Here is a 25,877-nt window from a genome sequence, read left to right as displayed (position 1 = left end):
TCCCTCCTGAATCCACATGCTGATTATAATTAATTTTAGCAAATTTATAAGGTACTAATTCAACAGGTTATCCATATTTTAAAAATCTTAACCTGCAGCACAGAGCCCAACTGTCTGTCCTGCCACTTGACACAAGGTGACACTCTGAATTGATGCATATATATACATCACTTCATTTTTTCACGCTTTGATAGTAAAACAGTTATGAGATTTTCAAATGACAAAAGCATTCCAGTGTGCATTCCATGTCTTGGTACAATTTATGTAATTTTGAAAAGGGAAAAGAGAATCCCGGAGACCATGGGAATCCTAGGACCTCTTCATTAACTAAATTAATATACGGAGACCTTTCAATACGTGACACACACACTGGGGCTTTGAGTGCACTGATCTGATACAGAGGAGTGAATGGACGTTTGGAACAGGAACAGAAAGTAGAAAAACACCCAATCAGCATTCTTTACCTTTAAGTGGAAAACTATTATCTATAATTTATGTTGTGTAGCTGTTTATGAATTAGAGGTAACTGAGGGCTGCACTTCACTTCCTGGCTCTTCAATTGCAGCAAAATTTAAGAACTTTTAAGTATCCACTGTGATTAAAAACAGGCAAAAAAAAAAAAAAAAAAGCAGCACTTTAATCTCACTTTTTCTATCTGCAATACAGTAACAACATTAAAGGGATTTGATTAGTCAATCCCATATTGACTGCCCCCCGAGACAAACACCTGAAAAATACCATTCTGCACTGCTGAAAGAGAAAGTAAGTTTCCTTAAATATTGTCTCTGCAAAACACCATTCTGATTTGCACTAAACCTATCACTAGCACATATTTTCCTTTAACTTCAGAAAATGCCATTTGGCAGTCTATGTAAAGATGGGCCCATTACTAACCTTTTTGTATCTCCTTTTTGGACTTTTACCCAGTGCTCCACTTGAGCCATGTTACTTTTCCTTTGAATCTGTTTATCTGGATTTGTTCTGGGAACAAACCCTCTTTTATACGAGCTGGTACCATTCTGCTGCTCCACTAGGCCAGCACTCATACTTAATGAACTAGGAAGCGTTCCATTCTTCTCAGCTGGCTGAGGCTGAGCTACTTGGGACCACGACGCATTCGTTAAGTCTGGAAATAATGAATCAGCTTCTCTTAACGCATGCTTAGCCTTTCCCTTCTTAGTTTCCAGAGTTTCTTTTCTGTGGCTATAATGCTCCTCCTCCTCTTTTTCTCTTCTTATCTCTTCACGTTTATCATATCCAAGCATTTCAGCTGATTTTTGATAACTTTCTTTCGTATCCGTAATCTCTGCTTTCACACAATCTTTGCAGGCATCCACGTGATTGACTTGGGGAACAGCTTGCTGATCTACTTTTTCACTTTCCCTGAAAACAAAATACATTACTGAAATGAGCACTGCTAAACCGCTAAAAGCTGATGTGGTCTTGTTACTATTTTAGAAAGGATACCCACAAAAGCACATTCTCCAAGCTGTGATAGTTTTGACATGTTAAGAGAGAGATGCTCAGCAAAACTCCCATTGTTACCCCAGTTAGACAAAAGATACCTTTAGAGTGCTACCAAAAAAGCAGAAATTATTTATATGCATCCATAAAAATGACTGAAAACACTAATATTGTATGAAAGAAGTGTTCAATTTGTGTAATATTAATGTACAAAAACCTGTACAAAATAAAGTCTTCCTATCCTAGGAAACACTGAAAGCCAAAAAATCAAAACTAAACTGCCAACTGCTCATTGCAAAGTAAAAGTAGTCTTCCGTATCTTTGCAGATGCCTTGAGGACTAGTCATTTCTGGCCAAGAGGACAGAAAAATATCTACATTTGAGTCAGTACTATCATTGTCCAGGGCATTTTTAACTTGGGGGATATTCCTACAAAAAATAAAATAATAAAAACCTACCTCCATTGGTCCCAATACATATTGCAATGCACACTGGTTTACTTATTTATCTTATTGCCTAAATATTTAAAAAATTCCGTATCAGAAATCTTGACATTAAACTTACAACACACTGTAAAATGTCTAAGGATCCTAAAAGTTTTATGTTGCTTTTGACACATAACATACTTCATTTGCAATTTTCTTCATCTCTTTACAATGATAAGCTTCTCTACAACATTTTTTTTCCGTTACAATTCAATGGAGCATCACTGATCTTGCAGTAGCACCTCATCTTCTCTAAAACTAAGTTCAGCTTCTTTAAAGCTTTATGGAAAGTGAATTCTGAATAAGTGCCATGAAACAATTGTTTTCACTTTAGTCTACTTAGTGTCTAAAATGAATATTTTACTAGGAGGAAGGACACTTGGATCAATACTTCTAATGTACCAGACTTCCCCAATTTTTCAATTATTCCTATCCTTATGAAGAAGATAAAGAAAAAAAACCAAACCACCCAGGTAACAGGTTATATGTTATTTGAATTTAAATTAAATCCAGAAAGTTTTAACATAAAATTATACAGGATGCAAAGCTCTGGAAGAGATGCTGATTTTATTTTTTGCTTATATGTGATTTGCCAAAAGCAAGCAGTAGAGCGAGATACTCTGAGAAACTGCACCATGACATTTTAATCCTCACAGCCCCAACACTTCAAAGCAGGGTTGTCTCACAGTAGAGTCTTCTTTCACAAGGAGTTGTAGGGGAAGAATCACATTCCAAAGTCAAAACATCAAGAAAGCTACATCAGTTTTAAGAAAAGGGGAAAACTGGAAGCACATGAAGGCACAGCTGGCTTTGTTTGCCTCTAGCACTAATTAAGAACAATGGAACAAAAGACATCCTTCTTTTCCAACAATGCTTTTCTTCTATATGGAGAAAAATATAAAACACTCTTACAAGTACTAAAAGCCACCAAAGTAAAAAAAAAAACAACAAAAAACAAAACCAACAGAAAAACCAGTTAACACCTGCATACACTAGTCAATATCCATAACTTTAAACACATGATTTACTCATCTTTAACATTCTTTTCCATCTTAACAGCATTTTAATCCCAGTTCTAAACACTCATTTGAAACAACTAGTCACTTTTCTGACTTTTCCTTTTTATTTATCTCCCCTCAAGGCTGCCAACTGGCTGTTGCAGGTGTATGGATTTGCTCACAAAATCTGTAACTTTTTAACTGAAATTCCCTAAAAAAATTAAATATATACAGAAATTAATCCATGTCACTAAATGTGGGCACACAATTTGCATGTAGACACTAATACCAAACACCAGGTTTTCTTAATTAAGGTTAGTTAACTGATTTGCAGTAGAACATAAATTAGAAATAATTATTTCTTTAAAATGGGAATTACTTTCATGCACACATTTATAAATATCTCATTCAGAAATCACCCCCAACCTGATTTTATTTTTTTATATATATATATATTTTAAAATTTTACATATATATATAAAACATTTTTTTTTAAAAGCTACCAGTTTCGTCTAATGAACTTGCCTCTTTAGTGAAGAGCGTGTCTGCATAAGAGCAGCCTGATTCATAGCCCTGATCCAGCCATTCATATCCTCTTGGGTATCTGCACTGAAGTAGTACGTCCGCATCCCTGAATGCTCTGCCTGAGAGCCAATAACAGAATTCTTATTATAAATATATGCCCGCATACCTGTATGAACAGCCTGTAAGAACAAGGAAAAGAAAAAAACGTTAGACAGTCCTTTAATTCTTTCCCCCAGAAAAGCTCCTGTAACTTTTCCTGCTATCTTTTTAAAAAGCTTTCCAGATTGTTTGACTGTTTCTTGAATTTAGGGTAGAATTATTACACTGCCACAATGGGCCACTGTGTAGCAAACTCAAACGACACACTCTGATTTTTACTGAAATTCCTCTACTTCTTTCTCGCACTATTAAGCTAAAAGCGCAGTGCTTCTGTTTTTCATAGTAGGAAATTTCAGCTTTTCATTTTCTCTTAACTAATGTATTTAATTTGCCATAAATACCATACAAAACAAATTAAAGAAATTCTCTCCGAGACATGCATGAGCAAGCCAATTTTCCCAGGTCATTTAATAAAGCAATTTATTCAGACAAAACACAGACAGAAATCTTAAAATTCAAGCAATTAAACTGCTTATTTAAGAACTGATTATAATGCTGTTAAGATATTTTGGTTAAAGCGTGCACTTGAACCTTTATATTAGCTGCAAAATCACAAGACTTACTGATAAAGTTAGTAACACTGGTAGAATTACCACAGCACATAAAATGTTGACAAGTATCTCTGCTCACCAAAATACTCCATGAAATTCCACTGCAAACTAAAGTTACTTCGAAATTCCTCTATATTCAATACTCAATACGGAATGTCTTTGTAACTCTAGACCAGTTAAATTCAATCAAATCTCATCCACATTTGTACAAGCAATAGTATAGATATTACTAACTCTTTATCAATCCTGCAACACTCAACTACATTTCCTCAAAGTTACTTTACTGATGTGCTTGAGATTAGTAGGGAGAGATGCATCCCCTCGCTTTCCAACAAACTGAAGACAGTATACTCTGCTGGAAAACTCACGTAATGACATCAAAATAAAATTGGTAATTTAAACCACTTTTTATAAAACTAAACCTGCTATCACATGCAAGTGATGATGAATGAATGAATGATAATGATGATGAAAAGCTGATGACATGAAACACTGCTGAGATAGGGTTGGGTTTTTTAAAAGGAAAAGAAATTATTTTCAACTTTTCTTTTAAAGGTTACACATATTTCAAAAGTCTTCCCTAAATGACAGATCTTTTTATTTTGATGAAATCCTCTCCCCCTCAATACTCAAATTTAAAAAATCCTCACAACAGTCTATAATCACAGATGGCTTCAGAAACACAGCAATGGTTTTGACAAAACCCAGGCTATTTAATCCGGGGCACACCTCCCTAAATGTTATAATTTCAGCTGTTTACCCTGATTTTCCCAAATCACCATCATCTTAGAGACTCGTATCAACATCTCCAAGGAGCAAAACATTTGCTGGCTATTAGAGTGCTTTAAGTTTTGTGGAACATTTACTCCCTTTCTATCACAGCTTGTTCTTATAAATGGGTGAAATGTGGTCTTTCCCTCCTGCACCTCAAGCAAGGAAGCCTCAGGATGTTTTGAGAACCCGCAGTAGAAAGGCTGAGACTGCAGCAAAGCAGCCTGCTAGAAAAAGGAGGAAGAGGAGGAAAAGGTTACACAGAGAAGTTCCAAGACTCTCTCTTGCTCAAAAGAGTCTCTGCTTCCCAACAGCGTTGGCTAGTAAGGGAATCAAGGCGGCTCCTTTTCTCCCTTCCCACTAGGAAAATAGACTTACATACATGAAACAGCTGCTCTGACCAACTGTGTTTTTAGGAATCAAAGGGTTTTCTTCATGTTTGCCTGGCTGAGTTCTTTGTGTTGGAGTATTTTTTGGTTTTATTGGATTTTTTTGCCATTTAGAGAGTATAACAAATGGTCAAACCCAATATGATCTAGAAGCATTTGATTCATTGCAATTTATGGTTAGCATCCAGTGTAAGAAGAGACCAGAAACTGGCAGCTCCAGATGGAAAGGAAAACAGTAATTTACATGCTAGACCTTATAACTAAAGGGTTCTTCCACTGACCGTGTTGAGCCCATAGAAGCGTGATGCTAGAATTCAGAAGTGACTCCTACAGAAAATCAGATTACACGTGGCCTGCTGCAGGTGACAGTGGGACCCCACCATCCACTGGTTATATACTTTCTGAAAAAACTAACTGCAGAGCATACACATCAATAAATGGATTTAACAGCTGTCTGTCTTAATTGCCCTGTACGTCCTGATCAACATAATCCATTTGCCTTTCAGGTTGTTTTCCAGCAGTGCATGATGAACACAGCTGAAACATTGCCTAAGAAGCTGTAGGTGAAAGCAGTATAAAAATGTGAAGTATGTTGCACTGCTCTCCCCTGAGACTGGAGCCATCAGGGCCATAAACATTCATAGCTGCAGAAGGGATAACAGAGGTGGTGTGTTATTCTCAACAAACATGACATTCTGAAGCTCGTAACATATACAACCGGTTAAAGGAAAATTCCAATATATTTCAGTTATTTATTAGTAGCGTGTTTTATACGCAAGAAAGCCACTTTGTGCCGATGTGCTGTAGCAGTCACTGCTAGCAGACACAGAAGCGAGCGGGTTTGGATTTGTTTGGTCTTTTTATTTTTTTAAAGCAATAGCTATTAGGATGACTACAGCATACTAAAAAGCCTAAAACACAGCACATGCGCGCACGTACACCATACACACAACAAAGAAAAAATAATATTGGTACCTATTCATGCATTCAGATGCCTTAATGTGGATAGACTGAGAAGAAAAGCAGTCTCTCTCCCATAATGCACAGAAGGAGAAATGGACAGTAAATCCCAAGAGCATATCAATAAGACAAAGCAAGGACAAAAGGTTAAACAAGTTAAAATCATGAAGATTCACGTTTCCAAAGAAAATACTTAAGAAAAACTATACTAAAAGTAACTAAGGCTTAGAGCTGTTCTGCTCACCTCCAATAATTCCAGATTCCTAGGAGAGAAGCAGCCACAGTTCATAGGACAAAGGGATGGGGAAGGGAACATCTTTCTAATAATTGTAATCTTTCAAAGTCAGTCCTCTCAGTAAGCTATAACATACAGGAAAATCTCCCTTGTCCTGAAGTTCGATATTTATGACCATTTCTGAGCAAAAATTGAAATAGTACTCTGAGTCTTCACTATAAACACAACAGCAGCACACTACAATCTAACTCATCTTTCACCCTCAAATAACACTGAGTTTTTTCAGGACTTTAGAAGCTAGAACCTTCCCTCTTTCAAAGTCTAAAATGACACCTCTCAAATTTATAGGCCTTGGCATTCCTGCACCTGACTCCCCAGACCCAGAGAAGTTTTAGAAGCAATATGGGAGCCTAAGGAAGCAACAATGATCCAGAGAATCTTAAGGAACAAACTAAATCAGGGTTTTTTTCAGGAAAACCAGTGAGATCAAAGAAACAGATAAGAAGTTTGCCCTGGTCCCTGCAGGTCTAAGCAATGAACAGATACTTCCATTAATAAGTCTTAAGAGTGTCAATAATGGTAAGATATTAAAAAAAAAAGCTGCAGTAGCATCTTCTGGAAGCAATGGTTTGGCCTGGCTTCCTAGGCTCTGAATGTCCTCATGCTGAAAGGGTGTACTTCTGAAAAAATTTAAAAGGCAGTTATCAAAATAAAAAGGAATAATTTGTGTCTCCAATGCTACTTCCTACCTCTGACAAGATCATCTGAGCGTCCTTCATTAACTTTATTTTGTACCAAGATAGGCACCTAAATAAAAGCTTATACTTGCACACATTGTCTTTGCATGAAATTTTGTTGTTTTCTTAACAGCAAATTTGGTAAGCCTTCCGAGTTTCTCTTTTTTGAATTACTGTCAGATTCATATAGATGAGTTTTCATTCTGTATTCTCTCATACATTTTAACACATAGAAGGACCAATTTAAATTAGTTTTTGTGACAGAGGACAATGAGGCTTCTAAAGAGACCATGATAACATGAACCTTCATAAATAGATACTATTCATGTCTAAAATTGTTGTATTCTCTACTACTCACAGGGAGTATTTCCAGCTATATATTAAAGATGCACAAACTTTTTCACATTAAAATCTATACATTGGATTTGTGCTCCCTTACATGTTTCTCAGCAAAAAATTACTGTATTAAAAAATATAGCAATTAGATTAATTAAATATCTTTAAGACGTTACCTACTGAACTAAATATGCAGTAAGAATCCTGGGTTCTAAAAAGCTGTCACGCAGCTTAATGGCAGTAGCTTACAGCTCGTCACAGCAAAAACAACAATGTGAAAACATCGTTGAGATAGATACTTAAAAGCAGAGTTTCTAAACGTAACAATTTCACATACATACTGCCACACTTCAAAGTAGGTTTTTGATTGCATGTGGCCTGCCTGAATGCAGCTCTGCAGGCCTGGAATTATTAAACAGCCAGAGAAACACAAAAGCTTAAAGCTGGGCCTCAGGGGATGCTAAAAGGAAAAGAATTCTGATAACTCCTACGGTGTATGTACGTTTTAAGTTAGCAGTGTTTAACATATATCCTAGCGAGCACGCGTTTTACAAACCTTCTTCTAACTGCATCATATGCAAAAACACCCAAACTAATATGCTGATTTTTTTTTTTGCAGTTTGATGCCTTCTCTAGCATCAAAACCCCACTGTTACTTCAAAGAGCCACTTGATAAGGAAGCCCATACCTCTGTTGTAACAGAGGATTTACAACAATCTGAATAAATGACAGGCCAAACGTAAAAAGTGACATGGCACATTCTCCCACTCATTCAGGATGTAAATGTGAAAAAGCCTTATCTTTATTTTGGGCTTAATCTCCTTGTGTTTTCTATTTCTGGCTGCACTACGTCGCGAGACAGAATGTCCGTCTGCGCTCTGGATATTGAAGTGTACTGACAAGATTAGATAAAGGTAATGGCTGGTGAGTGATGGAATGCCAGTACGGCCGTGCTCCTGCCGCCCTGTGCCCACAGCCCACTCCGTGACGACCGAACATCAGTGTTGGATGGGGTCCATGCGACAGGAATCACAAAATCTTCCTGCCACCCTAGGAGCTGGTTCTAAACAAAAGGAAACTGCAGCATCTAGTCTGCAGTCAATCATCAAACACCTAAAGCGAAGTTAAGATTGGCCCAACAAACTCATACCTGAAATGTATGTTGTAGATTTTTTTAATATAGATTTCTAGCATAAAGTTTCTTTTGCTATTTTTATGTCCACTATTCAGTAATAACCCTATGTTGAAAGTCTCAGGTTACAGGCTCATACTGATTTTCAGAAAAAGACTCAGATTAAAGACATGGTAGAGCTCATATAGGTATAATACTCTAAAAAGAACAGGGGAAGTCTGCATTTGCTTCTGAAAACATTTAATCATGATCACACCATGGATTGTACTCCACAGGAAAGGCACAACTTGGCAGTGGTGACTTGAGAGCTCACCTATAGAACATACTGCTTGGAAACTACATATATGTGCGTGTGTATATTTATACACATACGCGTACACGCACACACACACGCATACATACATACACTTATCACCAATAGTGTTAAACTGGTTAACAATCCTAATATACATTCGATTAACATTTGCACACCCTTTCAATAAAATAAAAAGCAGTTGTTTTTTTTTTTAAACTCAAAGCAACTAGATGCTATTGCTACATTCCTTATCTCCTTCCCCAGCCTGCACTAACATTCAAGAGAGTTAGAAGCCTAGAAGTACACTGGGTCCTCCTCTTTCAGTATGTGCTTCTTCCTAGGAAAAGGCTCTACAAGAGGAGGGCTCTATAAATTACACTCATTAAATATTGGGGTGGAATGCTTTTCTTAAAAAGAAGGTCCCCTTCTAGCTTCTCCTGCTATCTTATGACCAATGCATTTGAAAAAATACAATAAATATTGCCAAAGTGCACTGGGTCTTTTTTTAAACACATTTCCCAAGTTAATACTTGTTTAATAAATGTCAAACCACTACCCACTTCAAAATAGAAGCAAAAGTAATAAAAGACAATCTACAGTTTTAAAACACTACAAAAAAAAAACCAAAATGCAAAAGGAAGTCTAAACTGAGCAGACATTCTTCATCATTTCAGCACAGAAAAGATTTAAACGAAGTTTTCTTCTAGAGCTCCTAAAGTATACCTGATCAAAACCCAATTTCTAAATTTCCTTTTTTTTAAGTACATAGTTAATTTGCTTGACAGAAAAACAAGTTCTGCTTCAAGTACTGGTAGAATTTAAAACTGCAACATACACTGAAGTTTATAAACTTTGCCTTAGTGCTGCAGTTCAGACAAAACAACTGGAGCCAGGTTTTTCCACTGTCAAGAAGAAAAGTATGGTTTACTTCCATTTTCGTAGTTTTTTATAACAAAAATAACTGTAAATTACACAATCCATTATTTTTTTTAAAGAAAAAACACAAAACCAATCTCAAACAAAAATAATTTTTCTTACATGTCACTTAGGACAAGTATTGCTCCCCCCCAAAAAAGGGGAGAAAAACCTGGTTACTCTTACTCCCCTTGAAATGAGGAAATTAAACATCAGAAGCTACAGCACTGTCACCTTCCAACTGTGAGAACTGAGCTGATTATTTTACTTTTAAAAAAATACAACAAACGCCAAACCAAACTACCATCAGTCCACTATGAGTGGACTTTATATAGTACTCTATATAAAGAATAAAAAAAGACAACTTCTCTTTGAATGTGTAAACAATACTGGAACAACTTACCAATACTAATTTCTGATTTTAGAAACAGGATCTTTACTGAGATCTTTACTCACAGACACCTTACTAAGCTGTAAAGACACTGACATAGTAACAGACGTATGAATGGCACTTGTTTTGCTGCTTATGAATTGACATGTCATGTGTGAACAGGCAGTCAACAAAGCTGTCTACTTTTTGAAAAAAGTAATAAATAATACAGGAAAGCAGAAGATGTTTCTGTTTACAACAGCAGCTTTTCTAATGCAAATAAACATTTTAAAATACAATTAGCTAACAAGCTTTTTCACTGTACCTTAAAAGAAAACTTGCGATTGATGCGATCTTCAGGTCCAACTGGTGATATGACGTAACTAGGCAATGGTATGCTGCCCAGAACAGATTCTTCTCTGCTGTCTGTTGAAAAAAAATAAAAAAATAGAATCTCACTCACTGCACTTTTCGGTTAACAATACATTCTCCTTTACAGACACACAGACAACAGGCATTAAGCAGAAAGAAGAGCAGTTCAGACTGGATGCAAGGAAAAGCATTTTCCTCACGAGGACAGAGCACAGCAGAACAGACCAACGAGGGAGGCTGTGCCATCTCCATCCTCAGAGGTTTTCCGTGCCAGACTAGATTAAGCCCTGAGCAACCCAGGCTGACTTCTTCCCTGACCATACTTTCACCAGGCGGTTGGACTAGACACTTCCTAAGTCCTTTCTGACCTGAATATTTTTATGACTCAACACCAATAATATATGGAGAAAAATGTTTTCTTCTTAAAGAAAAAAAGACTGATTTTTTTTTAAGAAAACCAGGTTTGGTTTTTGTGAAGTTTTTTTTTTGCAAGTGTTGATTTTTCAGTTTCAGACAGAAAAATACACTTCAAGAATAAAGCTTATTGTGACAAATGAACTCTGACAGGCTGCATAACATGATGGACCTTCCATTTAGCATTCTACATCTACGCTAATTGCTGTAATTAGGAAACCTCTATTACTGATGGCTCTAAAGTGATCAGCAGCAGAAATACAGTGCCTAGAAATATGAATTCAAGATTCATAATCTGTAATGCCTTCCCCAAACTGTACCACGCTACACCATACTCAAAACTTAAAAATAACCTTACATAATACTACTATTGCTATTTCAGCCTGTGATCACATGTTACCTTTTTTGGTAGAAATACGGGACTCAGAAGTTCTCACTTTTACATTGTCCCTTGGATTAAAGCTGAACCAATGCTTTGATCTGGCCATAGTGCATTCTCAAAAGATCAGCTGTGCAAGGTCAAACAAGTAGGTAACACAACATAGACCAGCAATCAGCTAAGTCTTAAACTGGTATTGCAGCCAAACGTTTTGCAACATAAACCTTGGCATGTATCAAAGATAAGTTATGTGGCAAAAGATCATACAGGAACTCCTTGTTCCCCAACTGTGGCCTGAAATTTGCTGTGCATTAAAGACATGGATAAGTAATTGTTTCACTACGCATCTTCTCAGGATAACTAATCCAAAGAGTTCAATTAATTTATGCTTGCAATGTGATTTGAACAAGCGAACTGCTACAGACTAAGTCGAAAGAGCTAGTATCTACTCACCTTTGTAGTAAAACAAACAATAATCAGCAAGCACAAACCATCGCCTCTTCCATAATCTCATCCCAGAGCTATCCTGAAATGCAAATGTGTTTTCATTTAAGGACAGTTAACAGCTTATCACACAACACTGTACCAGTGAGTAGTTTACCAGAAGTTTACCTAAATATGGTATTAATTGAAAAACCAAGCGTTTTATATTTTAGCAAAATATTATGTACTAAAAAAGGTAAGAGGCAAAACATCCAGCTATAAAATAATCAGGGAAGAATATTCAAACTGCTAATTTTCCATAAGTAATTAAACCCGCAACCCAAAGAGCATTCAGATTAACCTGATAGACAACCAATGCATATTTTATCTAGACAGATTTATCTGCCATAAAGAAACAAAGTATGCATCTGGATGGCACGAACTCCAGCAGGGACTGCCTGTAGACCAAGATGAAAATCACTACACAGCTGTGAAGTACGACCTCACATTTCAGGCAATGATCCCCTATAATTCTGCAGTCCATCTCCCATATGTTACTCATGCCTAAAATGTAATTTAATCAAATATTCTTTAGGAAATAAAACAGGGTGCATAATGTGCAAATTTTAATGAAGTATAATGTAATATGCCTGTGGAGATCTCTATGTATCTATATCTACATATAATATACACCACCTTGTCAAAATCAGTAATATTTACATAGAAATTTATTTTAGAAGCTTGCAAAATTGCCAGACTGTAACCTGAGCAAGCACTACTCACTCAGCTGAGGTAGGCTTTGATAAGACCAGTAGCAAAGAAAGCATCTTCAGGCTTTAAGACAAAAAGCAATAGCCACAGTGATGTTGTATATACTATCTCCCTTCTTCTTTCTGCAGTCATATTAAGTATGCAAGGACTTTATTCCCTTTTCTTTTTCATGCTGCAATACTGTCAACACACACTGTGTCCGAGTTCTGATTCTGTCCTGAAAACTAATGGACTTGTGTAGTGGATGTCAACAGAGCTGGTAGCAGAATACAGCTCTCCATGCAGGAGGAAGCAGATGGCCGTCAGCGATTTCACCCTTCTGTACATATAGAATCATAATCGTGCGCCTTAGATTTCAGCCTTCTCCTACCCATCCCTAAACCTAGCTGCTGGATCTCTGGTGATCATCTGATGGATGCCAACTCCCTAATTAGAAGCAGGGAAGTATTCTCATACAACAAACAGCTTTATTTACTTTTTGCATTCAAGGACATGCTTCTGTCAGCTTAAGAGCTCAAGATGGAGCAGCTGCAAAATTCTGTTTGTTGAATGAAATCCTACAATCCAGCCTCTGCTTGGACACTGGTCTTGGTGACAGCAAGGTGTGGTGAACAGGTCCCTATCTTCCTTCATTTTCTCCCTCCTGCTTCTGGAGAACAAAAGGCATATGGGTTGGAATTAAGCCTTTGCCAGGTATAAGGGCAGAGGTGAGCAGAAGGAGTAGGTCCTTCACAGCCACCCTTGGGTTTATAGTGCGTCCTGAGGGAGACTGAGATCAGCATGGTAGCAAGCCAGCAGGATGAAACAGGGAAAATAACCAGATTTAGACAACAAAGTTATGGCCTTAACATTCAACCACGATGGTGATGTTAATTTATTATTTTTTCCACTTCTGAACCAAAACTGTATGTAAAACTTGGTTTTCACAGTTAAGTACCAGACCCTCATTACAGAAGCTTGTGGGAGTACCCAGCGCTGCCCTGCATCGCCAACACTCCAGCTTCTGCTTTTTCAGTTACTTGGAAGGCACTTGATTTTATTTGATGATGGTACTGAAGTCTACGAACAGAAACAGCTGATTACATGCCATACCTGTTTGTGTAGCCAGCCTCTTACTATAACAGGAACATTGGGATTCCTCCTGATAGCTTGATCCCTCTTTCCAAAGCTATGAACTTTGTTTCCAGTCTTCACAACCTATAGAGAAGTATAATGTAGCAGTGGTTTTTAAATGACAGAGACTCATTTCATATTACAAATAACCTCACTGCAATAATTCATACTTCATTACACAGTAACGAAGTATTTACAGCATTTTCAAGGCCAAGTAAATAGACAATGATATTTACAACATAGCAAAGTCAATCTTCCACGTTCATCAACATATCAGTGCCAGGACAGTCTGCCAGCTCCCAGCTGAACAGCAGGAGCACTGGTGACTCAAGTCAGAAAGGCAGCACTGCTGAAGTTTTAATGTGCTTGGGAAGTATTTCTGGGTGCACTAGAAGAGCTACATGCAAATCTCTCATGTACGGGATTTTGTGTGCACGAATCCTACTCTTGCTTTTCGTTGTTTCGAGGTATTTTTGGTTGGTTTAGGTTTTTGTTCCCCATTTAAATTAAAACAACATTGATAGCTTAATAAAATGCTTGGACTTCGACCCTGCAAACAAAAGACAGAGTGATGCTGCTAAGGAGGAAACCTAGATGGCAGTAAGTAAAATTACAAGGACTAGTTAATGGTTTACGTTTCACTGCAACCTCAGTTTTGACTCACACAGGCAAAACTATTTTAAAAACAAACAAGGAAAGCCTACCAGTCTGTGAAAAAGACAGTGAGACTCTCTGGATGAATAATCTGCCTGCTCTTTTCCAATCTCAGCACAGTTTGCTACTGCTTTAGGAACCTGAGGTGCACAAACTACCCTTACAGTTGTTCCTGACTTCTCCAAGGAAAAAGCTGTCCAGCTGCACTCTCTGTCTCCTTTCTACCATGTCTCTCCTTTGTTTGAATCTCTCCTCTCAGCTGGTCAGGGTACTGATGCTCTGTCAGCTGCAGACAAACAGCAGCTCTGGAAACGAGCACATTTGCCATATGCAAGGGATGACACCATAGAAATCTCTCAGCATACTGCTTCTGCCAGTCAGGCAACATCTGGACTAGAAGACAGCATGCATAATAATAAAATATTCTAGCAATGTATGATAACTTTAAATGGATTCTGTTCATTTTGAGGCCAGGCTTTACCAATCTGCACTGAATTTCACATATTTTAGTAGACCTAAGCATACATCTTAATGCAGCATTAAGATAATAGCAGTAATCAGTAAGAAAAAAAAAATAATCCTCTTTTTCTTTGGTGCTATAGCATACAAACACTTGTACAGAGGTAGCAAAGGGCAGATTTTAGTAGGTGGTTTCCCCACAGTGTGTTTCCCAGGAAGCAGCATGCTGCTTTCAGGCTGCTGAGAACTCGGGTGAGCTGCATGTCACAGTCAGCTCTGTGAAATGCCCCGGACACTGGGGAGATGGGAAGAATGCCAAGTGTGGGCTTTTCCCAAGCAGTGACACCTCCGTAAGAGCCTGCACAAGACAAACGCACAGCCCAGGGCAGCACAGAAGACCACACAAGCAGCCCAGCTGCCTCGGCACCGCACACTGTAAACAGCACCAGGCTCCTGAACAGACGCCCCTGCCGTTCAGCTGGCTGGAACCAGTTCACCATAGAAGCCAGGTGAGGATGGGATCACCAGGATGTCCCGGTCCATTTCTCCACCGTACCTGTGCTAAGGCACCCTGCTAACCGGCTGCAGAGCACTAGCCTTGTGAAAACACGGCGCGTCAGTTATCCCCATAGAATCTCTCCTGGAACTCATGTCCAGACCTATAAGCAGCAAGTCTGACACTGAAGGAAGGAAGGAAGATGATGCTAGGCATTCTGTGTCTGCTATTGAAAAAATCACGAAAGAGGACTTGTGAACCTGTGTCCAAATATCACTGCAGACGAACACACAAAGATGTATCATGAAGGCAGCCAAGCTCTGGATGACCCTATGATCATCAGGCCAAGCCACATATATTTTTATATTTATATATTTATAAATTTATAATATAAATATATTACATTCCTATATATATTTTATATACACATTTAAGGTGAACGAAAAGTAATCGACACAGTTAAGGTTTTAAAAAACTGTTGCTAAGTGTTAGATGCAACAGTTACATTACAAGGGTGACGGGAAGAAAAAAAAAATAATAAAAAAAATAGGAGGCCCAAACTGTTTAAGGCTCTGAAAATCAAAAACCTCTGCTTTGCACCTGAACAGAAATCAACTTACAAAATGTACAGAATTTAGATTCCTAACTTTTCTTTCTCATGTTTATCCTAGGAAAGGTGGATGAACTAAGGAACAGTTAAAGTATAGCTGATCTAGCCTTACAGTAGGGTTTAAATTTGTTTTTTTCATCAGAACCCCTGTCAGCGATCAAGCACTGTGATTCTCTGACCTTATTTAATTTATATATAAAAAAAATAATCACAGACCACAGTATAGAAAAGCCACCCTTCAACTTGGTCAAAAGACCAAACAATTTCTATTACACAGGAGAGGGACATTTTGCCCAAGGCTATGTATTTCATACCAATACAATACCTATAACAGAAACAAAAAAAATAATTTTATGCTGCTTTATGTAATTGAAATTTTCATATCATCTGTAGTATTAATCATCTTATTCTGCTCTGGAATAAAACAAAACATGACTGATATTGAATGTCACACCTTGCTTCCACTGGCTAGAATAAAAGCTAGTTTAAAAGAAAAGGTGTATTTTTAAAAGTATTTGTCTTTACTGCAGTAGTCTTTACCTAATTTAAAATATTCCTATATCATTGTTGTGTGTTGAAGCAGCTGCCTGTGTCACTGAAGACAAAGACGCTGCTTTTGACTTCAGTACACTTGTTATACTGGCTTGTTTGTGAACGACTCATAAGTTTTTGCAAAAAAAATCAACATGTCAAGAGCCAAAATTTTCAAATCCCTTTTCATCACTGCATCACCTTCTTCCTTACAGAAGCCTCTAGCTGAGGAGGAAAGTTACTAACTTAATTACAAAATGTGTGGTTTGTTTTTGTTTTTTTTTTTTCTAAAACTGGACAGTCAAAAAACCCCACAAACATAGACAGCCTTTCATTTGGAATAGATTTTCTAAATAGCAAAAAGGAAGACTGTAACTTGGTAAAAATACGCAAATACACATAAGAGAACACATAACCTAGCTTTCAATCTACAGGAAATTAAAAAAACCAAAACAAACCCCTACCTGTTTCAGTCATAAACTCTTCCAATCAAAAAACCTCAGTGGTTTAGTAACAAATTAACTCATGAATCCTTCCAGTATCTCTGAGAGGATTAGACAAAATCCTTATTTTTCAGATAGGAAAAACTGAAACTGTCGGAAATTCCTGCTCTTAATATTGAGCATCCATCTACAGCAGCCCTGAGCTAAACGCCGCGCTCCACGCTCCCGCCCCAGAGAGCCCGCACAGAGCCGGCACCATCGCACACCCCCCACTGTTGCCTGTTTCAGCTGCTAGATCCATTCTTCATTTACTTGTTGAAATCCTCACCAGCTCATCTTGGAAAAAATAAACTTCTCTTATGCAGAATCCATCTAAAACACACTCTCAAAATGCAGACTAATAAATACATCACGCTACTGTCCTTTATACTTTCGACTTGGCCAGAGCACTGTGTAGCACCATAATGTTTACAAGCTTCCATTCATACCATTAGATGCTTTAACAGACTGAATTCCACACATACCTCACTCTCAAACTGAAACAGATCCTTTACTCCTCCATATCCTTCACTTGTAATCAATAAAAATGGTTTTTAACATGGTTAATAATGTAACTGAATTGGCTATGAACAATCAGAACTTCGAGACAGAGATCGATTGAGATGTATCAGCACGCCCTTTTGGGTTTTCTTCCCTCAACTCCATCCCTCCTCACATCTCAAAAGGCAGGGTAGACTGCACTGGTCTGAAGTCTTCAGATTACTTATTCAGACAGTGCCAGCATCAAAATGGTGGGGGCCATCCCCAGAATCTATGTGCATTTCTGTAAAACTGCCCATCTCGGGTGTCTCATAAAATGAAGTCATATATTTATATGCGTATCAATGAAACCATGACATAGTGGCAAGTATAAGCCTCATTTTGGCTTTTTTATTTTTCTTCCATCCAACACACTCCTCTTGGATGCTGTATAACTGATTCTTAGACAGAACATCGGAAATTCTCTTTCCAAACAGTTACTTTTTATTCCACAAGTTTTACTCAGTCCGAGTTCAGAGAGGAACACTGCAACAAGCAAAGCAGAAGTCTCCATCTCTTCCATCTGGAGCTGAGAATGACAAACCTGCTGTACAGCTGGGAGCTTACCTTCCCCCTCCACCCCAAAGGCAGCAATTCTTACCTGCCAACTTTCCGCAGAAGACACAACTGGAAAGCCACACACCTGTCCCTGCACCTTCTGATTGGTACTACTTCAACGCGCACAGCTCTATACAAAAATCAGTTGAATTTGGCTAGGATTCCGACACTATACCTACACAGTCCTGTGATGGCATTTGAAGGACAAAATTAGGAAAGCATTTCATAGAAGATAATAATTAGCTACGGGTAAGTAAAGACCTTTGCCATGATAAACAGAACATGTCTCTAGCTCCATGGTTGTGTCTCAAGTCTGCGTCTGGGAATTCACTCTTTGAAAGAATGATCATGGAAGAAAACATTTAGAAATAGATGAAAGAATCTTAAAATCTACTCTCAATGTGCCAAGTCAACCTCAAAATGGAGGATAGGTTATTCACTTGACGGCCTCTGCTCTCATTGCTAGTTTACTTGAATTGATTTTGTGCTAGGCTGCGAAGGAATTCAACAAATCTGACTCTACAGAACAAGGAGTGATTTCAAGCCTGGAAACGCACGCAACGATGCAACAAAGCATATATATCAGACAGATGTTTGTTCTCCGTCTTAATCAGAACTCCAGTAAAGTATTTATTGAGGGTCTGCAGCAGGATGGATATTATACAAATGAACTTGGTGGAGAAGCAAAATACAGGCAAGCCCTCTTTCAGAGCTCTACTCAAAGTCTAAAGCTGCATCAAAAAAAATGCCACACCTGGGAGCCTAGAGGAAGCATGTGTAGCCACACTGATAGCGGACTGCAAACAAAATAGAAGCAGAGACCAAAATACAGACCAACGGAAGTTTTGGGAGGTGATTCTGGATATGCTCCCAGCTGCGATGAAAGAGCATTACCCTCATCTTTAGCGGAGTGGTTCCGAGATCTCCAGTAAAGGATCCTCTAGCATGTGGGTGGCCCCCTAAGTTGTATCCAGTCACCATGTTTGATCTCACTGTTTCGAAAAGCCTGATTAGATCAGGGCAAACACATGACAAAGGGAAACAGCGGGAGAAGGTGACAAAGCATGCACGCTTTTTGGCGGAAGCATGATCCTGGGTGAGTTAAAGCCAACTGTGTCACTGAAGAATTCCCCAGCTCAAAGCAGAGTATCAGGTCCCCATTAACTGCTGGTTTTAAAAGCAGAAAAATGAGCTTTCTGCCTCTAATGCTGGCTTAAGAACAATTACAGTAAGAAGGATAAACACAGTAGACACAAATGTCCAAGTGCTGTGGTAAGTTCAACTGTTAAGAGATATCAAAAAGAAATGTATCAAGTAATTCAGGTAACCTACTAAGTTTACTGTTTTCAGCGATAACTTCATCTAGCACTTCAAAGATAAATGTATTCTTGAGAATTGACACATGACAATCTTTGTGTTGGTCCACTAACCTATACATTTTCAACCTCAAAAAATATATTTTTTTTATCTTTTCATGAAATTGCTTTCATCCTCTCCAATATTTACCCAAACATATAAAAACATGAGAATAAGATTTTAAGTGATGGCCTCAATAAAAATACCTTTGCAACCAATTTGGCAAAGTCCTTTCTTCAATTAAATTACATAACAGGCTTTAAATTTTTGCATTAAAAAAAAAAACACCTTAGAAGTTTAAAAACTGCAAGCAAATTTAAGAAAGTTCTCTTATCTCTGCCAATTCTTCCAGTATTTTTTTGCTTCTTTTAATCCAGCCCCCTCCCATCCTCACTGTACTGTAACTTACTGTAAGGTCAAAGAAGCATTAAAATAGTTGGTGACACCTCAAGTACAATGCTTTATTATATTTTGTGCCATAATAAACACAGGCCCTTTGTCAATGACAAATAATGAGATTTTCTATTATTAAACATTCTGTGTGTAAACTTGGTGTCTGCACTGTTTATGCACCACAACAATGGCAGAAAAGGTTCTAAGCTGTTACTAAAAGGAGGAACAGTAATGTTTCATGGAAAAGTAAGAACTGCAAATTACAGTTCCTGGTATTCTGCAGCAATTTTTGCCACACACACTGGACTATCAAAAGACTTGCTGGAACACCAGCATTACGTATACTTACTTCTGTTCTCAAGAAGCCTCTCAAACTTCACCCAAACTCACAATTATCACAATTTTTTGAATTATCCAAACTATCATGTGGCTATACAGTGTTCCTATGCTGTAAAAAACGGTTTTTGCTTGGATAGAAGATACTGCCTCTTCTTTAAGGTACATAATTAGACTTCTAGACTAAAGCCATGGCCGTATTAGTGTAAGCATTAAAAGAGTATTGGATTTAAAGCAATTGAAGTTCTAATCATCAAGCTGAAACAACAGCCTTTTTCCTTTACCTTAGAGCCAGGTTTTGTATCAACAGCAGATGTAGTTACTGCAGTGGACGTTTCACTGACCATGCTTGAAGGTCTTTGGTTTATTTGTTGCTTGGACATAGATGAATTCTGCCTAGAAAACAAACACAAACAGATAATCTAAAGCACATTGTTTCAAACAGTCAGCTTTGTCTTTTTTTATTTAAGATTCACAGTAAGCAAATGAATGACAGGCTAGTCAAACATTTCCCATGCATCTGCAACTGCCTTTGCACCACCCCTATTGTTTTGATTTCAGGTATTCCTCAAGGAGATGCTGCCAGTGACATCTGATGATTGGTATTTGTCGACATATCAGGAGGAAGAGACCTGCCAAATTGTCTGCAAATGCAACAGAGAATCAATATCTAACAAGCACCCAGAGAAGATGAGGCTGACGCAGAGACACTAAACTGTGCCCAATTTAGAGGCTTGGCTGAAACATGCTAAAGAGCCAGTGCTGGGGAGGGAAGGACAGGAGTTCAACACTTTGCAATAACAGGCTTCTTACTTAAAATCAAAGTGAGACTGGCCTACTATTAGATCTTTCACTAACTTAATGCTAGATCTTTGAATCTGCCAAAAATATGATTCACACTGCAGTATGAATTATTAAAATACCTTTTAAGTGAAATGGTGCAATTCATGGCAGATAGAAATAAATAACTTCTGAGTCATACTAACTTCAAGAAATCTTGATAACTAGCTCAGATTCCCATACCCATTTAAAAGCATAGGTGAGATCAATCCTACCGTAAGAACCTGTTCAACAAGTAGCAATTCAGTACAGCTGCCCAAATGAAGAAATGAGAGGATAAATGGAAGCACAAAATCTTGTGGAATCCCAGATGCAGGTTGTGAAGAGAAGCCTCGGCTGCCAAGCCCCACACCAATTTGTGGATTAAACCCACAGGTGGTATTTTCAAAAATCATTAACAATGTAGTTTAGCAAATTCTATTTTAGGAACAAGAAGCAATACAGTCATAGAACAACCAAAACAAACCAAACTGCTAACAACCTATGATTTTCCTTTCCTCATCTCAGTAAGTCACCAAAGCCATTTATTTAAAAAAAAAAAACAAAACAAAAAAACCCCAAACCCAAAACCAAACATAAAAAAAAAACATACAAGACAAGCCAGACTTTACTGTTGCTACCACTGGAATTCAATACAATTCTGAACAGAACAGAAAACAGAGTAAATCTGAGCAGCTACCACTCACAAGAACAGAGAAGAGTTTGTGGCTGTAGTAGTTCACAGTGTTTAACTGAGGACAAGGTGTTTGCCACCACTGCTTTTCCTCAGCTACAACCTGTACAATTACCTGTCCAAAAGCTTTTATGGTTGATCTGGCATCAGGGAAAACACTTTTTTTTTTTTTTTTTTCCCATTTGTGACCACAGACTTTCAATTAAACTTGCAAGAAAGACAGCTTTGATCCTATTTCCTTTATGCCTTCCTTATCTGGCCTAAAACCCTTCTTTCTATCTTTCATATGTAAACTCAGGTCCAAGATACGAGAACAAACTACAGCAAGTTCCTCAAATCCCTGGCCAGCCTTTAATGCATGAGAGCTTCATCATCTCAGTTTGAGTCAATTTGCCTTACTTATGGAGCAGGTATCCTACCTGAGCATTCAATCAGCTTTAGGAACATCACATTTCAGCACAGAGCAGATTAAGACACATCCCATACACAACGCTGCCTGACTAAGCTTTTTCTGTTGACCAGCCAGTTTAATTACTGCCTTTTGACTCTGTTCTCACTTGTTCCCTTCCCAGTCTAAAACTTTCAAAACAGGTAGAAAATGCAGACTTACAACGTGCCCGCATCTTACTTGCTTCTTCCTAATACTTAGTTAGCAAAATGGTTTCATGTCCCTGCTCAAGGCAACTAAACTGAGAGTAGGTATTTCAATGGCAGAGGAACACTAACAGAGATGTCAAAGTCTTCTACACTGCTTCCTTAAGTATCTTTAAGAAGGCCACTAGAAATGAGTCACAAAAGTATGAAAACAAAACACATCCAAGGAAAATGTTTGGCTTTGGAAGACACAAAATTTCCTCCCTTGGAGTTTAGATTCTCTACAATGTCCACACCGTGAACTATTGACTTGAATACTGTAGGAGAGTTGCACAACATGGTCCAGACATTCACTGGGGCGAGGAGAGGGGAAAGGAGGAGGTGGACTGGAGGGGAAAGAGCACGTAACATACATGTCCAGAAAATCTTTAGGCTTTCCAGGCCATAGGTAACCTGATGAGATTCAATTTCTTCATTTATTAAAGTAGCTATTTCATAGAGAACTAACTTTCTCAGGAAAGACAAAAATGAAAAATAAAATTTGAGTTTCGAAAAACTGGAATCAATTTTTCCAATGAAAACATTAATATGGAAAGAGAAATAACCCCAGAGGAATGGTTATAATCTATGAATTCAACTCAGATGCAAGAGATTTTCACTATCCCACAAGACACTGTTTCACAGTAGGGTAAATGTACTGCAGTTAAAAAAAGAATTTAGAAGAACTACAGAGGAAGATAAGTTTTATATGTTAAAACAAGACCATCAGTATCAGAAAATTATCATGCAATACAGAATGATCAACATGGAATTTCTAAGCATTTATAACATGGCCATTTAGTGATTCCTCTTCTACTTGCTCCTGAAAGCGATCACTGCCAATAAAACAAACTTTTCTTCTCTAGTAGTACCAAGATTAATGACAAACTTCAAATTCACAAGATTTTTTTTTTAATGTGAAGTTGTTGCCATGTAGAAGAACTTGAAAAGCCAGCAGAAGAGACAGTAAGTCCATCAAAAGAGAAAATACATGATTACTCTCCTAAAAAAAAATAATCTTTGGCAGCAAACACTGGTGATCCACACTTTCTGTACCTGAGATGTAACAGAAAACACCAAACAAAACTGAAAATTATTGTAAGTATTTGTATATCATATTTAAAGGATATAATAGATTTGTTGCATGAAATCAGAGCATCAAGTATGTAAGTCTCTTAAGAGCTAATTAATACTCTCAGTTTGGTTTGAAAAGCAAACTAAAATATTCAGAATTACCTGAAACACACCTGCATGTTAATGGAGTTAATGCAGATTCATCTTTAAAAGTGACTATAGCATTAACTCTGTGCATTCAGAAACATTAGTTCAAAATCACTGTTATCAAAGACGTTTGATAATATCTGTTATTCCTGTTCTGACTTCATGAGTGCTATTTTTTGCCTATTTTGAGGATAATTCTCTTACTGCCTCCCCCAAGAGTGCACGCACACATGCAGAATTACCGTATGTACATTTGGAGCTCCAGTCCCTTGTAAATCTTTTTAAAAACTTGAAAATAACACTCTATATAGCATCTCCTGTCAAGCAACTCCCTGCTTTACTTGAACAGTGCTAGTATGTCTACAGAAATCACATTAACCATCTAAGAGAGTTACATGGCGAATATTTGGTTTATTAAAGAAAACCAAAAACCACTGAAGAACAACAACAAGATGATTACACCAGTACCCCATATTGAAAATGCAATACTCACAGGAGAATACATTTTTTTCTCTAAAGGATCATAAAGATTATTGATTTAGAAGGTCCACGTTCACACCAGCAACTTAAAAAGTTTATTTTGTTGGAACCAAATACAACTCAATAACATCATGTCAATGTAGTTTTAATATTAACAAATCTCCTACTTAGCTAGATTAAAAAAAAAATAATAATCCACTGTCCTAGTATTTCTATACATGCAAACATGGCAGATATTGATTTTGGAGTTGTTTGGGTTTCCTCCTTTCTCTCCGCCTAGTATTTTTGCTGCTATAGTAACCAACTGCAATAGACAAAATAAGATGACTCTCTCCCTAGAGATGATGCAAGGCTTTGTCAGTTGCACAAAAAAAATAGGCAAAAAAAGAGGGTAATTCACTGGATTAAGCACACTATGTATTTTTTTTCCACCCTGTATTTCTACATTTATGTTCAAGTTTTATCTTTTTTAACTTTAAAGTACTATCTTTTCATTTGCAAACATACTACTATCACAAATATATTGTTAAGCTGCTAATACACAACTACTAGTGTTTAGCAACACAGACAATCAGATACATGGCTGTAAGTGCCACCTTCTTTCTGTATACAATTATTTAAAGAACAGTTATTTAATAAAAGAAAAGAAAGAAGGAATCTAAACATTGCGTACATCTATCCTAAGTAATACTATAATAGATTTTTCAGACAAATGCCTGTATAATGATGTGGTTAAACTAGATCCTGGTCTCTTTGTGGATTAAGGGTTTATTAAAAACATGAAAGTAAAGCACAGAAATCAAGAGACAGTTGTGAACTAGAGGGAGGCTACAGAGAGACGTCCCATACAGCCAAGATGCTCAAATTATTTAGAAGTGATCCTGAAAACTGTGAGGTGACCAAATCAACAGAGGACAAAAATTATTCTGGACAAAACCTGAAATGCTGACACGAACAGACAGAAAAATAATCTTCAGAGATGAGTAACCATGTGATCAGATGCCAAACTTAATTCAGTGTCAACAGCAGAAAATGAATTCAAAGGAGGAAGAAATGAAAAACATCTCCGCAGCTTTTATCACTCAAAACAACACTGGTAATCTGAGGGAAAGGATATTTTTAAATCTTAGCACAATGAGTAGTAGCAGCCAAAGTATATTAAGAGTTCTTAACAAAGGACAGAGAAGAAAAAGTACAATTAAATTATTATAAAAAACAACAAGCTCATACGCCAAATACTGCATTCACCTATAATCAATCACTCCATCAGGAAAAAGATGAGTCTAAAAGCATCATACAGAAGAGCTAGCTCTCAAGCAGGGCTAGTGAAAGGTAGAAGATACGTCCCACACACTAAGCGACCAAATTGCTGTTCTTGGAAAAACAGAATAAGAGGTGAGGATTTGACAGCTAAGAATGCATTAGGAAATAAGGATGATCAATCACTATTTCTCAAAAAAAAATATTCTAAAAGTCTAAAGAATACCACCTTTAGGAAGAATAGCATATGGATCAGAAGATAACATAATTCAAAAGTTACAGGTTCCATGCAATACTTTTTGGTTTTATCCTTCAGTTACAATGGAGTTGAGGAAATCAGATTTCAGCTTAAAAAGTAAAACTGACATGATATTGTTTAAAAGGGGAAAAGCCTTGGGAAAACGCTAGTGAAATACAGTCCCAGCCTTCTACTGAAAGTATCCACTTCTCATCTGATCAAAAGCAAGGCAAGGGAACCTGGTTCACAACTGATTCATAATCAAGGTAGGATTACACCATTTATCGACATAATTTTCCAAAATTTCTTTTCAAATCTTCTTT

At 37.4% G+C, this 25,877-nt stretch overlaps 1 protein-coding gene across 10 annotated transcripts in view; it reads right to left on the bottom strand.

Moving 5' to 3' along the window:
• Nucleotides 1-25,877, bottom strand: part of PLEKHA7 (pleckstrin homology domain containing A7) — a 159,983-nt gene that overhangs the window by 39,033 nt on the left and 95,073 nt on the right. For 9 of the 10 annotated variants that reach the window (XM_055813432.1, XM_055813434.1, XM_055813435.1 and 6 more), the window contains 6 exons: nucleotides 20,494-20,605; nucleotides 13,774-13,878; nucleotides 11,941-12,013; nucleotides 10,648-10,748; nucleotides 3,473-3,651; nucleotides 895-1,383 (listed from right to left, as the gene is read on the bottom strand). In XM_055813432.1, the coding sequence (XP_055669407.1) occupies nucleotides 895-1,383; nucleotides 3,473-3,651; nucleotides 10,648-10,748; nucleotides 11,941-12,013; nucleotides 13,774-13,878; nucleotides 20,494-20,605 (1,059 nt within the window). The remainder of the gene's footprint in view (nucleotides 1-894; nucleotides 1,384-3,472; nucleotides 3,652-10,647; nucleotides 10,749-11,940; nucleotides 12,014-13,773; nucleotides 13,879-20,493; nucleotides 20,606-25,877) is intronic. The other variant, XM_055813433.1, reaches the window with a different exon arrangement.

This window comes from Falco peregrinus, chromosome 9 (genome assembly GCF_023634155.1).
Source record: "Falco peregrinus isolate bFalPer1 chromosome 9, bFalPer1.pri, whole genome shotgun sequence".
Taxonomy (NCBI): domain Eukaryota; kingdom Metazoa; phylum Chordata; class Aves; order Falconiformes; family Falconidae; genus Falco; species Falco peregrinus.
This window is presented reverse-complemented; position numbering and strand designations above follow the sequence as displayed.